Raw genomic sequence first — 17,483 nt, forward strand, 5'->3', positions numbered from 1 at the left:
CAGAAATTTTAAAATGAATAGAAACATCCAGTGTGCTTCTGTCTAAAACAGGATGGGTGCCTTAGTCTTTGCATTCTGTTTCCCTTATGTTTTATAGAGTGCCTCCTATCAGTGCAGCAAATTACCCAAAATTTAAGTACCAGTTAATAATGGTAATTAAACTGTCTTAAGTGATCTTTTATTTTTTATGCAAACTATTTTCTAACTCTTTATTGTTTTTCTTTTAACTGTATTCTTTTTTTTAAAATATGCTAGTTCTTTAATTTTTCCTTCATTCTTAACTTTCCTAAAAAAATTGCTCATTTAGGCTGGCGCCGTGACTTAACAGGCTAATCCTCCGCCTTGCGGTGCCAGCATACCAGGTTCTAGTCCTGGTTGGGGCGCCGGATTCTATCCTGGTTGCCCCTCTTCCAGGCCAGCTCTCTGCTATGGCCTGGGAGGGCAGTGGAGGATGGCCCAAGTGCTTGGGCCCTGCACCGCATAGGAGACCAGGAGGAAGCACCTGGCTCCTGTCTTCGGATCAGCGCAGTGCGCCGGCTGCAGTGGCCATTGGAGGGTGAACCAACGGCAAAGGAAGACCTTTATCTCTGTTTCTCTCTTTCTCTCTCACTATCCACTCTGCCTGTCAAAAAAAAAAAAAAAAAAAAGAAAAAGAAAAAGAAAAAAAAATTGCTCATTTATTTGACAGGCAGAGTGACAGAGAGAGTGAGTGAGTGAGGGTGACAAGGGAACAAGCAGTTGGGACCTCCTTGGCTGCTTTCCCAAATTCTTTGGCAGGTTGCTGGATCAGAAACAGAGTAGCCAGGACTTGAACTAGCACTCCAACATGGGATCTTGGGGTCACAAGTGGTGCTGTATCACAAATGCTGGTGCCATTCTCTCTCCCTCCCTCTTTTTTTTTTTTTTTTTATTTGACAGGTAGAGTTATAGACAGAGAGACAGAGAGACAGAGAGACAGAGAAAGGTCTTCTGTTGGTTCACTCTCCTAATGGCCGCTGCAATGGCTGGCGCTGCGCTGATCTGAAGCCAGGAGCCAGATGCCTCTTCCTGGTCTCCCATGTGGGTGCAGGGGCCCAAGGACTTGGGCCATCTTCCACTGCCCTCCCGGGCCACAACAGAGAGCTGGACTAGAAGAGAAGCAATTGGGATTAGAACCTGGCACCCATATGGGATGCCGGCACTACAGGTGGAGGATTAACCAAGTGAGCCACGGCGCCAGCCCCTGCTGATCCCATTCTTAACTACAAATTTTGTAGTTAAATTTTGGTCTCTTTCTCTTCCAATTTTAATCATCACAAAGTTTTAACCTTAAAAGGATTTGAAAAATATCCTATAAATTACAGACAGATATGAAGATTAAATTATATTAACATAGTAGGCTTTTTTTTTTTTTTTTTTTGGACAGGCAGAGCGGATAGTGAGAGAGAGAGACAGAGAGAAAGGTCTTCCTTTTTGCCGTTGGTTCACCCTCCAATGGCTGCTGCAGCCGGCGCATCTCGCTGATCCGAAGCCAGGAACCAGGTGCTTCTCCTGGTCTCCCATGGGGTGCAGGGCCCAAGCACTTGGGCCATCCTCCACTGCCTTCCCGGGCCATAGCAGAGAGCTGGCCTGGAAGAGGGGCAACCGGGATAGAATCCGGCGCCCCAACCGGGATTAGAACCCGGTGTGCCGCCGCCGCAAGGAGGAGGATTAGCCTGTTAAGCCACGGCACCGGCCATAGCAGGCAAATTTTAAAAGGAAATTTTAAAATAAAAATTTCTAGGTGAGGAATCAAATAATTTGGAACAATACAAATGAACTGCTTTTGCTGTCATATGAGCAAATAAAAGGAAAATAAATACTGATACTGAAAAAAATGTTTTGGTCTTAAATTCATCTAAGTGTAACCTCAAGGTGATTTTGCAGAGGTACATACAAAATGTATTTTCACTTGTAATCAAGGCAATACCATATGTTCGTTCATCAGTTAACTTAAAAACAGACTCCATTTCTAAGAACATAAAAGTGAAATTATAGCAGAGTCAATCTCATGTCATTGCTGTCTTCTAACTAGCTTAATTTTGAATAATAAAATAATAACTACTGCCTTCTTTCAAATTCATCTCATTAGCTATTCAAGCCTCTGCTTCCAATGTTCACTGATAAAAGATCAAATCTACTATTTTATCAATTTCCTCCAGCGCCTACCTTTTAAAGTAAAACTTAAATAGTATATAAACCATCCTAGAGAAAAACAGCATAATATTAACACTAGAAAGTCTGGAGTTAAAAGTTCAAAGAGCTGTGTGTTTCAAGTTATTTCTTCACTAATTACTTTGAAACTTTCTGATCCAGGAAATCACTTAATATTCTGAACTTCCTTTTTCACGGTTAAATGTAACTGGAATCTAATCCTAACTCACAGGGGTTATGTGATGATCAAAAAAGATCAGGAAGAAAATACTGAGTATCTGGCACAGTTTTGGGAATCTATAATTGACAGCAGAGCCAAACAATAGTGATGCTGATAATTATAGTTCTTAAAATTTCTATACTTTTGTGGGCTCAACAGGAAGAATAACAAAATAACTGATTCTCTGTGCCATAAGAAAGATAATCCTTATTGCAACTCTCTTTCTATTCCCAATGCTAGGGTTTTCTAATGTTCTCATACAGCCCCAGCCCTTCCCCCTCCACACACACTTGAAAATCTTCAATGACTACTTATTTCATATCCAGCAGCTCTGATAATTTGGACCTTCCTCCTTTTATGGAGCCAGAATATTTCTCCTCTGAGCTTCTGGCTATCATCTTAATTCTGTCCTTGAATTATTTCCCTGGCATATACTATACCTTCTGCCTTTATTACTTTCTCTGCTTTCTTGTTCTCTATCATATGCCCTCATTTCCATATTTTTATTTGTTGAGCTCCTACTTCACCATTCAAATATGGCTTAAATGTGAGTTCATCAGGCATATTTTCCCTACCTTAAACCCCCTATGTCTAGATCCATCCAATGATACCATTTTGCCTTTCAAAAATTAATGATAATTCAATCATTATGCTTGCAGTGTGTTGGAGCTCATCTTTTCCCTGCTGTAACCCAACATATGGCATGGTGCTTGATAAACACTGTTAGAGGCTGTAGGGCTGAGATTCAGCACTTACCATGCACCACAGATGAATGTTTGGAAATGAATAACATCACCCGAAGAGATTATCAATAATGAAAATGGGCAACAGGCTTTACTCTTAGAAATTCAGAGCTAAGAGACAGAATGAAAGAAGAAACCATCCAAGGTCCACATAAGATCTTGTACTTCTTCTTAGTAGCAATTATCACAATCTGTTCCCTTTCAATTCTTTATGCTTTTATCTTGAGTATCTAATAAATTATCACCTGCTAGAATTTATATGTAGTAGGCACCTTTAAATAAATATTTATGCATTTAAATTGTTTCAATGGACCTTAAAGTCACTGCTATGAGCCTGAAGGAAAGACTTAAAATATTTTCCACCTGAAAAATGATTTTCTAGAAGACTTCTTGTCTTCACCCTCCTTCTATTGGTGGAAGCTTCCTATTGGAGACGGGGAATCCAACAGAATCCCTTTAATTACAGGTCCACATAAGACATTAAATCCTTACCTTTGAGATTTAAAAACCATATTCCAGAAAAATTTAAGGATTTGCTCCATATGGGTATGGGAATAACTTAAGCTTGAAGACATATGAATACAACAATACTACACTATTATTATTACTGTAGTTTGAAATCCATTTTCTATACATTGTTAAAATCATTTTATAAAAGGACAGTGAAAATGGTCTTTCTATTACCAACATGAACTATGAGTACTGGAAAACATTTTGAGAGACTCCATCAAGCTTTTCACTTCCCAGATGAGGAATCCAAATCTCAGGATTACAGACACCACACAACCCAACATTTAACCTACTTACTGCCCCAACTTTATAAACCAACTTGGTATTACTTCTTGCAATGCAATCTGACCAAAAAGCAGGGGGGGGAGGAGGGGCGGCAATCTGTAATGCAATTCCTTCGCCCAAACACAAAACAAGTGGATTCAAAATAAAGAAACTGGTAGCAATTTGAAATATCATCTTCTAATCACTATTAGCCAATATGAATTACCATAAATCCCTCTGTCTCATCTCAACTTCAGGGTATATTCCCAGTCACTTGTATTATTGACAAGCAAACTAAAAGCATATAATTGCCCCCAAAAATGAACTTCTCATTCAACAAAGCTCTTTGACTTGGATATTCTCATTGGAGTTTGCAAAAACGCATTTAAGACTCAAAAGCATAGAATTCACTGAAACATTGATTCTCAAGCAGTTGACATGTTGTTAATCTGTGGGCATAAATATTCTATGAATATATATAATCAGTAAGTTGGCAAGGAACTGATATGGGAATCACAGTACATATTTTCTTTGACAAGAAATAATAAGAACATGAGGAATATCCTTTCAGTGAATTCTGTGACACAGATCCAGTTTTACAATGGAGAATATTCCTAACTGAGCTCAATAAACAACTGCACACTACTGTGATTATGGCCAGATGCTAGATATTGACGGTACGAAAATGAAAAACAGGTCTTCCCTATTCTTAATTATCTTTGAATCATCTAAAGGAGGTAAACATATAATTTTGTTACAAGTATTTCCATTCCCACAGCCACTCCCACGTCTAAGCCATCATTGTCTCATGCCTAAAATACAGCAATAGTTCCCTAAAGTGGTTTCTTTGCTCCTCGCTGACTTTTCTCTAATCCTGTCTTCTTTATGTTGTTCATTCCATGCTTCCAAATAAAATGCAAATCCCTTAAGCTTGATCAACAAAGCTCTGGGGGCTTCACTTCTGTTTCCTGTGTGGCTGCATTTCTTCCCACTTTCCCATCTTTTTAAATAAGCTCCAGTCCATAGCCTACTTTGTTGTGAGCAAAACCATGTTCTTGCCTTGGATCTTTCAAGTCTATTTCTTCTATGTGAGCCTTGCTCTGGCGGTCTATATTTAGAGTCTGATAATCCACATTCTCAGAGATGCTTGACTACATTGTCTGAAAAAGACCTCATTTTCCACCTCTTCACTGTCCGAAGATGACATCATCCTAGCTCCTACAAAGCGCCACTCACTCTATGAAAACAAAATAAACCTATGCAAACACATTTTAAAAATATAAAAGGAACAGTCTCTTACCTAAGAATTTTAAGCTAAGTCATGGTTTATGTGAATTTGACATTCTAAAACTGGACACTAATGGGACCACTACTCAAAAATATTTAGATATCTGCACATGGTATAAAAGTAAACTGAATAAAAAGAATTCACAGTAATCAAGGGACTGAAACCCTAATCTCCTACAACTGACTCGGAAAGTCAACTCTACTTCTTTAGGCTTCTGTCCATTTTTCTGTACAGCAGAGGGCTATGTCAATTTTAAAAGAAGTTTTCTAGTTTATATTTCTTCCTTTTCTGTTACTAGAAGGAAAAGGTTAGGCTGGGTAAGGAGGCAAAATGTCTGAACAGCACAGTGCCGTTCTTGGGATAGCCCCCTCAGCTATATCACAGGGCGTCGGATCCCATCACAAAACAGGAAGCCAGAGAGATTGGGGAGTGGTCAGACTTATTCTTTCATAACAACCTTCTTGTGAGAAGTAACTCAAGGTTTCTCTGCGAACTATTTTATTCTCTTCCAAGGGCACAAACACAATGACCCAAGGGCCTCCCAGTAGGTTTCACCTCTTCAAGGTTCCACTACCTCAGCACCGCACCATGGAGGACAAAGTCTCCCACATATAGATCCAGGGGGACAAACCTCAGCGCAGTTCCAAAATCCAGTGGTTTCCAATGGATTCCTCCCAGTGAAAATCACCCACACTCTCCTAAATATACAAATGTTTACAAGATGAGCACGGATTATGAAGCACTCAGGGGCTCCCCTTTGTAGATTCATTTGTTTCAATGGAGCTCTTTTTGGTGCCTCATTTTGAGTTCTTTGCATTTCTGACTCCAAAAATAAGCAAATATATTCAAGTTTATAAATTTCATAAGATTGTACTTAATTATTTTCCACCCCCTTGGAAAATAAATGTTTTTATAATAATGTGTATTTGCCAAAAAATTTGAAACAATCCAGGGGTACTAGGAAGAATCAATTTTTCACACATACATTTAAAGACATGTGTCATCACTCTTTTCCAAATAACGTACAATATAAAGAATTTGTTTCACTTTCTGTTGAATTAAGTCCAAAAAAATTCTCATAGGATAAATACATCCTACCACCAACACTGGGTGGAAAAAAGTTTAGAAGCATGATGCAATAGAAAAATACTATTTTTTAAAAAAATAGCGGGACCGGCACTGTGGCTTAATGGGGAAAGCCACTGCCTGTAGTGCTGGCATCCCAAATGGGCGCCGATTCGAGTTCTGGCTTCTCCTCTTCCGATCCAGCTCTCTGCTATGACCCTGGAAAGCAGAAGATGGCCCAAGTCCTTTGGCTCCTGCACCTGCATGAGACCCAGAAGAAGCTCCTGGCTCCTGGCTTCTGATTGGCCTAGCGCCAGCCACTGTGGCCATTTGGGGAGTGAACCACTGGATGGAAAACCTTTCTCTCTCTCTCTGCCTCTGCTTCTCTGTAACTCAGCCTTTCAAATAAATAAATAAATAAATAAATATTTAAAAAAAGCAACTAGGCAAAGAATGCCAGAATAATAAGAGGCAGTCTCTTAAAATTAATACAATAGTGCTTTTTTCAATTGCAATGTAAATGCAGCAATGATGAACTTTAAAGAAATTGAGTGTAAGAATGCTGTGTACAGAGAATAATTTATGGGAATGAAGCTCAGAACATGAAATATGTAGGGTTAGTGTAAGGCAAAGAAGTAAAGGCACTGAGACAGAAAAAAAAAAAAAGAAAAAAAAAAACCTCTATTTTATAAAATGCAGTGACAAGAGGTCATCTAGCATTGAGGGAAAATAATCAGGAAACTAGCCCAGTGCACAGTAAGGGTACCCATGAAAATAGGCATGAGAAAATGCTAATTCTAAGTACTTTATATTGTAAAATTCATAAAAATTAAATTCTGCAACAAACTCAGATTAGTTGACTTGTATCTTAGCTCAGCAATAAAACTGCACTGTCAAACTCAAACAAGAATGGTTGTGCAGTGTGGTTTGTGTTAGATTGCATTCTATATTATGCTGAAAAGATAAAGCATCACAATCCTGGGTTTATAAACATATATACACAATAATATACATTTAAAAATCCCTTGTGGCTGGTTAAGTGTTTCCTTCATTTTGCTATTACGATTTTTCTACACTTACAGCCTGTCACTGATTTATTTTTACTAGCTGGAAACTCAGGGAAGAAATTAAATATTATATAAGCATATTAACTTTATGTCCTTAAGATTTAATTTCCATCCACTTTTAAGTTTACTACTTCATAATAACTAACATATCAAGGCCAAGAGTACCAAAGGCATTGTTTTTTCAAAGGATCAGCAAAAGTTAATTTTTTTTGGGGGGGAGGGCTACTTGAAAGCCATTCATTCCAGTGGCAAATCTGGTAGAAACATGCACATCTTATCCAAACACCAAACCAGCTATATACTTTGCTTCACTAAACACATGACTCATTAGTAATGATAGAGCGGAGGGTGACAGCGCTATTTTGTAAGCTCATTCTGGAATGATTAAGGCAAGGGCTAAATGAAATGAGACTGACATTCTTTATATCCTTTACAGCTTATCTTTGGCTGCACACAGGCATTTATAGGCTAGCGTACATCCACATGTTTCAGAAGGCAAGATTTTGAGACCCGAATGTGAGCTTTAAAACTTCAAAATGGCATGCTCAACGAGCAACATGTTCCCATGTAGAAGGAAAAGAAAGCTAAAATCATTATTACACACTATGCATCAGAGAGCTAGATGTTTTCCTGTAGAGATTTCATTTGACCTCCACATTCCACTTCAGAGAGACAACGGTGAAACTGACTTCTTCATTGGAACCTAGGAAAGGTACTAAAGGAAGCTATTCTGCATAGCCCTCTTAATCTGAGCATTCTGAACAGGAGGCAAGAATGCAGCATGAGGCTAAATCCCCAACAACAAAGTCAGTCTCCTCTCAAACTGCTCTTGGCCAGGGAAACCCAAATCTCACAACAACATAAATAGCGAACACAGAGAACAGTCAGCCACTCACCATAATGCATGTAGCAGTTTCCTTTGGTGGGATCCAGCTCAATAGCCTTCAAGAAGAACTTTTCAGCCTCACTCTTACGACCCTTGAAAAACAGAGAAAAAGTGCGGTTCACCACAGAGCACAAGGGGGTTGGGGGATGCTCACTTCCAAGCCCGAAATGCGGCAGACAAACATGGCAGTCACCATGGAGGAAAAGTGCTTTCTTTATATCTAAATGAGCAGGACCGAGGAGAACTTAGGAAGTGAGAAGACAAAGGTCAGAAGCATGGAAAGCACGAAGAGTAGCAGCACAGAATGTGAGGGGGAGTCCACCAAAGAGATCCAAAAGCAGAGGCATAGAAAGAAGACAAAAAGGAAAAAAAAAAATTAATGGTTTCCCAGAAACCAACAGGGTAAGGCAACTTTCAGGAAACATTATGGTCATTTTCTATTTTATTTTCTCCCTTTAATCATCTTCTTCACTCCTTCTTTTTCCTTAATTGGAATCACAGCCACTCTAGTGCTTGACATCATTTTGTCCTAATTGCCCACCTTATATATGAAGAAATAAATAATGTGTTGCATCACAAACAGCTACAGCTTATCATTGCTCCTATCATTCAGGACTAAGACTCTGACAATGCAAGATTTAATCTAGAGCTAGGTCACTTTCCTAGCTGCCTTTTTTTTTTTTTTTTTTTTTTTTTGACAGGCAGAGTGGACAGTGAGAGAGAGAGAGACAGAGAGAAAGGTCTTCCTTTGCCATTGGTTCACCCTCCAATGGCCGCAGGCACCCCACGCTGATTCGAAGGCAGGAGCTAGGTGCTTATCCTGGTCTCCCATGGGGTGCAGGGCCCAAGCACTTGGGCCATCCTCCACTGCACTTCCGGGCCACAGCAGAGAGCTGGCCTGGAAGAGGGGCAACCGGGACAGAATCTGGCACCCCGACCGGGACTAGAACCCGGTGTGCTGGCACCGCAGGCGGAGGATTAGTCTATTGAGCCATGGCGCCGGCCCCCTAGCTGCCTTTTAAAGTAAATATTACCATACTTTTCACAAGGATATAAATAATAAATAGGGAGAGACGGATAGATTGGTTTTTCATGAAACAGTATTATAACCCAAATAGATTCTTAAACAACACATTTACACCCTGCTTATTGCCTCTGAGCCACAACAGCCTGCAGATAACACAAAGGAATGGCCAGGGCAGGAGTAGAACCTTCCTGTGCTGCTCTGAGGGGCACCAAGGCACTGGATGGTGTCCAGAAGCCATTGTCCCCAGAGAAGAGGAAAGATCTTATCTGCTTTTTCTTGTCCGCTCTATGTAGGTTCACATGATTTCTACTTCACGTGTATATTTAAAATCATTGTAAAGGAGATCAATTTTTCAAAGTCTAAGTTGTATCATCAACCTAATATGTTACAATCCATACAGCCTTGACTTATTTCTCCACACCCACTTGTCCTTTCGTCCATACAGTCATTAAAACAATGATCCATCCTTCATGCCTTTATCATCTTAGCAGATAGTACCTTACTTGTAGTGTCTCCCATAGGCACTTAGTGATAACCAAATGACTATACAATTTCTTCATTATATATAACAAATGCCACTTCACTCAGTAATTCCTCTTCAATTCAAAAGTATCATCATATACCCAATAATAAAAATTCTAAAATTCCCTGAAGTTTTCACATATTTTTTCAGTGAAGGAAAGCAAAGTAAAATTATGTTTTCTATACATGTACTTTCATAATGTTAGAAGTGATAGCAAGAGTCCCACAAAGTTAGGCTTCTCTAAATGATTCAGTAACTGTAATGATTCAAACAGCCTAACGTAGGAGTCAGGAGCACAGATTCTAGGCAGGCAAGACAGACCCAAACTTGTTTAGCTCTGTGACCCTTAGACAATTACTTTATCTCTCAGCTATAATTTTCTCTAGTACAAAAAAAGAAAAAAGAAAAAAAAAAGAGGAAAGGCAGGGCATGGGGGAATTTAAGTACAGGGAAAATATTCTGTATGACAGCCTAACAGTAGATATATTTCATTATACATTTGTCCAAACCCATAGAATGTATAACACCAAGACTGGACCATAGCATGAACACTGGACTTTAATTGGATCATTGATTATATGAATCAGCACAAAAGCAAGTTGATCTTAAAGAGAGTAGAAACTGTGTGTAGGGTGATGAAACGTAAGACAGAACATGGAAACTCTGTACATTTTGCTCAGTTTTGTAAACCTGAAACAGTTCTCAAACTCATGTCAAGGAGCAGGTATTTGGGCAGCAGTTAAGATGTTTGGGATGCTCATCCTCCCTATTAGAGCCTAGGTTCAAGTTCCTGCTCTGCTTCCGGATCGAACTTCCTGCCAGTGCAAACCCTGGGAAGCAGCCCGTGATGGCTCAAGTCATTAAGTCTATGTCACCCACACTGGGCACCAGGTTTGAGTTTCTGGTTCCTGGCTTTGGTCTGGCTCAGCCTGGCTATTGGAGCATTCCGAGCGTGAATCAGTGGGCAGAAGATCATGCGTGTGTGTGTGTGTGTGTAGCTGCCTGCCTTTCAAATAAATAAAAATTTAAAAAATAAAGTCTACTAACTAAAAAGGGTAAAACCTATTTCATTGGATTGCTGAGTTATCTGAAATGCATATAAGGTTGCTGTTACAGTACCCAGGTCCAAGTTTCTAACAAAAGTTAATTAACAGGGCTGGTGTTGTGGTGTAGTGGGTAAAGCCGTTAACTGCAGTGCCAGCATACCGTATGGCCACTGGTTCGATTCTCAGCTGCTCCACTTCTGATTCAACTCTCTGCTAATGCACCTGGAGAAGCAGCAGAGAATGGATGGTTCATGTGCTTGGGCCCCTGAACCCACATGGAAGACCCAGATGAAGTTCCTGGCTGCTGGCTTTGGTCTGGCCCAGGCCCAGCCATTGTGGTTATCAGGGGAGTGAACCAGCGGGTGAAGATCTCTCTCTCTCTCTCTCTCTCTGCTTCTGCCTCCCACCTGCAACCCTGCAACTTTGCCTTTCAAATAAATAAATTCATTAATTAATCCTTAAAAAAATGTTCTGTCTCTCTCCCCCCCACACACAAACACGCAAGACTGCAATAGAAGGCAGAGTGATGAATGACAGAAAATATCTTTTTCTATATATCCAGCCTCAAAAACATATGGCCATCTTTTAAATCACTACTGGAAAATGATATACAAAGAATCTCTAGAAGATGATAATAAAATAAAGGTGCAAAATCAAAGCTATCATTGATGAACGGTCTATACAAATATTATGTGCCAAGATAAAAAAGGGGCTTTGAACTTGTCTTCCACTTAAGTGTTAAGGGCAAAAAAGAAGAAATTGGCTCATTTATCAATGTCATAGTAAACTGGGTAGTAAAATCCACTTGTACAGTCCATTGGTAAAAGAGTGAGTATGAAGTTTTGAAAACATGCTTTGAAACTCAAAGGCAGTCAGTGGTTTCTGGAGGCTTGTGGACAGGTTATTAAAGGCAATGAATCCCACAGCCCCCTAGATGTAAAATGAACATGCAGGATGTTCTTCTCGAGCGGGGATACATCATAATATCATGCAAAAACACATCTTCCTGTTTTGACTGCTCTTTAGTTACTCAAGTGATAAATAATAAAGAGGTAAAGAAAATCCTCATGACAGTAATATAAAATTTAGTCAGCCAAATGCATAAGTCAACCAGACACACACACTACTGGGTCCTGGGAAGGGCTCAGGATCATAGGAAGGTAATTTTATGTTTGATCAAACCTACTATTTGGGCCGGGCCCTGTGGCGTGGAGGGTTAGGCTGCTGCCTGCAGTGCCAGCATCCCATATGGGCACTGGTTCAAGTCTCAGCTGCTCCACTTCTGATCCAGCTCTCTGCTATGGGCTGGGAAAGCAGAAGAAGATAGCCCAAGTGCTTGGGCCCCTGCACCTGCGTGGGGGACTTGGAAGAAGCTCCTGGCTTTGGATCAACACAGCTCCGGCCACTGCGGCCATCTAGGGAGTGAACCAGAGGATGGAAGACCTCTCTCTCTTTCTCTCTCTCTGCCTCTCTGTCACTCTGCCTTTCAAACAAATAAATAAATCTTTTAAAAAAAATCTATTTCAGCTCTTATTATTTCAGAGGAACAGCATTAAGAAAGTAGAGGAGAAAAAGTCACCTCAGCACATTTTTCCTTGCTGTCTTTTAGACTATGTTAGCAGTTTTTATAAACAAGCGTTACAGAGTAGCCCTTGATTGTACTAAGTCCTTACAGCAAGCAAAACATAGCCAATATATATTTTGTATAATGTTTGGATACACAGTGGTTTAGAAACCAAGCAAAAAGGGACTCTAATGAGTATTTTACACACACACACACACACACACACCGGACTCCAGTTAGGCTGGTGTCTGCACAGGTCCCCTTCTAGCTGGCATCAATAAAACATACAAATCTAAGATAAATGTCCAATAAAGTTTATATGGCCTATTCCTGAGAATGACAGCTTTTCAGCTAACTTGTTCTTAGTTAGATGCTACTGCTACCTCCATTCAGAAACACGTGCCCAACTGAGGGGGTGTAAAACGTTACCAGCATTTCTTGCAGTGGCTGCCACTGCTCAAGATTGTTTCAACAACAAAATATAACAATATAAAAACAAATGTGTATTTTCCTATACAGGGACATGCACAAACTCATCTAATGCTACACTTAAGAAAGCACAAAGGAATCTTAAATCTAAGATAGAAGTAACTCTCCTGGCTTGAGCTTAAATTGTTTTAGCAAGTCAAATGTATTCAAACTTTTGGGCTTAACTTTTAGTAACAGGAGCTGGAGTTGTGGGACAGAGGGTTCAGCCACTGTATGTGATACTGGTATCCCACACGAGCACTGATTTGAGTCCTGGGTGCTCCACTTTTGGTCCAGCTCCTTGCTTATGTATCTGGGAAAGCAGCAGAGGATGGCCCACATGTATGGTTCCCCGTGAGGGAACCCCAGAGGAAGTTCCATGCTATTGGTTTCTGCTTGGCCCAGCCCTATCTCTCTCCCCTTCTCATACTCCCTCCCTCTCTCTGTAACTCTGCCTTTCAAATAAATAAATCTTTTAAAAAATCTTTTAGTAACAAATCACTTATTACATCAATCATCTCTCTATAGTGTTTTTGATCTCATAGTGTAGAACTATTTCCTAATGCCTGAAAACATTAAGACCTTGCAATGTTTCATTGTGCTATGGATAACTTTATATGTATAAACACGAATGGCCATATATGTGTATATATATTTGATATAAAAATTGTGTTATAGCATACATAGATATATGTATATATAAAACCATATCCTAGCACACAGGTCCTCAAATCCTTTTAATTTCCTTAGTAAGAGGGGTACTGCGAGAATCGTTTGTTCTACCATTTGGCCTTTGGCTCAGTTCCCAGTACGGATTTCCTGGGTGGCAGTACACACCACTGTCTTTGGGCTCCTGGATGATGACTGGTCACCAGAAAGTCAGGTCAGGATTAGAAGCTTAGCATTTTCAGTGCCTGTCACCTCAACCCCAATTCTCTAGGAATGCAGGGGCTGGAGATTGAGTTGACAACTGATTATGCCCACATGATGAAGCCTCCACAGTAATCCTTCAACACAGGATGAGGATGCTGCTCAGCTGGAGAACAAGAACACATCCGGGTGACAGGAGGGTAGCGAGGTTCCCAACTCCAAATGGAGAGAAATGCTTTCTGAGCCTCACCTATGTAAACCTTGGTCTGTTGGCTCAGTTTTGTCCTTTAAAACACCTAATAAATCAGCAATAGTAAACAACCACTTCCTTGTATTTTGTGAGCCACTCTAGCAAATTCAACCCAGAAAGGGGTCATGGGAACCCTTAATCTGTAGCCAATTGAGAAAGCATCTGTGGATAACTAGGAACCACTGAGAGAGGAGAAGTCACAAAAATGGATGAAATTAAATGGCTGACCAAGTGAATGAAAGTTTGCAGCAGACTGAATTTCATTAAAGGAGATAAAAATCATTTACAAGCAGCTGAATTTCTGGTAGAAAGCCAGACACAGTACGTAAGTAAAGGACACAAATAAGAAGCTTGCAAATACCAGAAATATTGGACAGAACTATAAAGATGTGAAATTTACCAAATATTCAATTTAACCATGGAAGAAAGTAATATTTTGAGATATTACTCATCTATCAATAAAGTTCCAAAATATGAGAAGGCTCAATATTACTAAGAATTCATAAATATGGGCACCCATATAACACATTGCTAAAGTATGGCAGCATATTAAAGAATCTTCCTTGGGAACACTTTGACAGGCATCAAAAACCTTTAAATTGGGGCCAGCATTATAATGCAGTGGGTTAAGCCCCAGCTTGTGACACTGGCATCCCATATTGGAGTGCCAGTTCAAGTCCTGGCTGCTCTGCTTCCAATTTATTTCCCTGAGAGCTTGCCTGGGCAAGGCAACTGAGGATGGTCCAAATCCTTAAAGCCCTTGCCACCCATGTGGGATACCCAGATGGAGTTCCTGATTTCTGGCTTTGGCCTGGACCAGCCCTAGCTGTTGTGGCCATTTGAATCAGCAGATGGAAGATCTCTCTTTCTTTCTGTCTCTCTATCTCTCCCTATCACTCTGCCTCTGAAATAATTAAATTATTTTTATAAGCCTTTGAATTTTATATATATAGTCCATCCAATTATATTTTTTGGTATCAATCTTAAGGAAATACCTCTAAGTACTGGAGTTGCTTCTCATTTTCTTTGCAGTATTTTTTTTTTTTTATTTGACAGCTAGAGTTAGACAGTGAGAGAGAGAGAGACAGAGAGAATGGTCTTCCTTCTGTGGGTTCACTCCCAAAATGGCTGGAGCTACGCCGATCCAAAGCCAGGAGCCAGGTGCCTCTTCCTGGTCTCCCATGCGGGCACAGGGGCCCAAGCACTTGGGCCATCCTCCACTGCCCTCCCGGGCCACAGAAGAGAGCTGGACTGGAAGAGGAGCAAGCGGGACTAGAACCTGGTGCCCATATGGGATGTTGGCACTGTAGGTGGAGGATTAACCAAGTGAACCACGGCGCCGGCCCCAGCAGTATTGTTTATATAAACTCAATATTTATCAACACGGACTTGATTAATCAAATGTCATTTCAACAAAATATTATGTGTCTCTATTAAAATTAAAATTATTTTGCAGCAAAATATTTAAACTATAAACCTCCATGATTCATTGTTAAATGAAAGAAGCAGGCTGTAAGTTGTAGTTTAAAATCTAACCACACTTTGCTGATGGCACCACACTATCACTAGCTAATTTTACAAGAGTTTCAACAGTAAGTGAATGAAAGGGATGGTCTGTTGGTATTCTAAGACTAACCGAAAGAGAGGTATAATCTAAGATTAAACTATTAAAAAGAGTGATATGCTAGTGGTCATACTAGATGTTTCAAGAACATTGTATGATTTCATTCTCAGTCTACTGGCATTCCTAATACTAGACAGCTTCAGCTCCAGGGCTTAGGAATCAAGACAAAGTCCCTGTCCTCATGGAGCTCCCATTTACTAGGGGAGGGGACAGTTTGCACACAAGCAGGTAACACACTCACTGTTAAGCACTTCAGTGAAAAACAATACTGGCTACAGGGAGGGAGAAATACTCAGTGTGGGTTGGGGACAAGATTTGATACAGTGATCAAAAAAGGTCTTGCATAGATCTGACACATTCAGACTGTTAGGGGATATTAAGAAAACAATATGGGAGAAGCAGAGTAAGTCACACACACACACACACACAAGCATAGGAAAGGAACAGAAGAGAGACTAGATTGTATAGGACTCAGGAGGCACTGTAAGGATTCTGAAATTTGTCTATTTATTTGAAAGTCAGAATGTCAGAGAAAAAAAGAGACAGAGAAAGGGATCTTCCATCTGCTGGTCTCTGTCAGGTGGCAGAGCCCCAATTACTGGGGCCATCTGTGGTCTCCTTCCAGGGACATCAGCAAAAAGCTGGATAGGAAGTAGAGCAGCCAGCTCACAAATCAGCACTCCAATACAGGATTCAGTCAGTAGCTTAACACACAGCACTACAATGACAGCTGTGCAATTTATTTTTTATAGTAGAAAATCAAAATTTTGATAGTGGAGGCCACATGTTTGCTTTGGTTCATATTACTTTCTTGGCATTAACCAGCAAAGGATTAAACAGCCAATATGGATGGAAGACCTCTCTCTATCTCTGTCCCTCTGCCTCTGCCTCTCTGTGGCTCTGCCTTTCAAATAAATAAATCAATCTTACAAAAGAAATGGATGATGATTATTAGGTGTGGTTATAATATAAAACGAAGATTCAAAGTTGAACTGCTATATTCTCTATATAGGTGTGACATTAAGGGTAGGTAAAAAATTGTATTTTAAGGTATAAACACAAAATGGCTAGCAACTTTTTTAAAGGTTTTATTTATTTATTTGAGAGGCAGAGTTACAGGCAGAAAGAGTGGGAGACAAAGAGAAAGCCTTTCATTCAATGGTTCATTCCCCAAATGGCTGCAAGGGTTGGATCTGAGCCAGTCTGAAGCCAGGAGCTTCCTCCAGTCTCCCACGTGGGTGTGGGGGCCCAAGGATTTGGGCCATCCTCTGTTGCTTTCCCAGGCCATTAACAGAGAGCTGGATTAGAAGATGAGGAGCCAGCACTCGAACTGACACCCTTATGGGATGCTTGTACCTGGTATCACAGGCAGAGGCTTAGCCTGCTACCCTACAGCGTCAGCCCCACAAAACAGCTAATGTCTATAAATATTATATAACTGAAGGTAGTGAGCTTCTCAAACTTCTTGTTATATTATAGTTTTCATTTCCTTTCTACATCTGTTCACTTGCATACTTTCCCTAAAAGCTTAAAGATGTCAACCACACAAACTATAATAACATTTTAGAACAGATAATTCATGTGATAGGCTATGACCACATCTTAAGATCCACCTGGGAAATTGCTTATGCTATTACATTGTGTTGTTCTACTAAGTTCAAAGTCAAGTTGAAATCAACATCTCATCATAACTGTTATCCATCCATAATCTCAGTTGATGAGAACAGCATTCAGACATTTTATTAAAACATCTAAGGAAGTTAAGGAGAAGTAAGTGGAAATTTTGTTTGAATTAAATTTATCAATACATTGCAGGTAAATATATAATCATTTACTTTAAAATTATACATTATTATTATATAGTAATGAAGACAATTTTTAGACATTTGAAATAGG

General features: G+C 40.0%; 1 protein-coding gene across 1 annotated transcript in view; it reads right to left on the reverse strand.

Annotated features, from left to right (window-relative positions):
• Window positions 1-17,483, reverse strand: part of TMTC2 (transmembrane O-mannosyltransferase targeting cadherins 2) — a 431,967-nt gene that overhangs the window by 85,845 nt on the left and 328,639 nt on the right. Inside the window, exon 9 of the mRNA XM_062203152.1 lies at window positions 8,226-8,307. Within this exon, the coding sequence (XP_062059136.1) occupies window positions 8,226-8,307 (82 nt within the window). The remainder of the gene's footprint in view (window positions 1-8,225; window positions 8,308-17,483) is intronic.

The sequence above is a fragment of the Lepus europaeus genome, chromosome 10, assembly GCF_033115175.1.
Source record: "Lepus europaeus isolate LE1 chromosome 10, mLepTim1.pri, whole genome shotgun sequence".
NCBI lineage: Eukaryota > Metazoa > Chordata > Mammalia > Lagomorpha > Leporidae > Lepus > Lepus europaeus.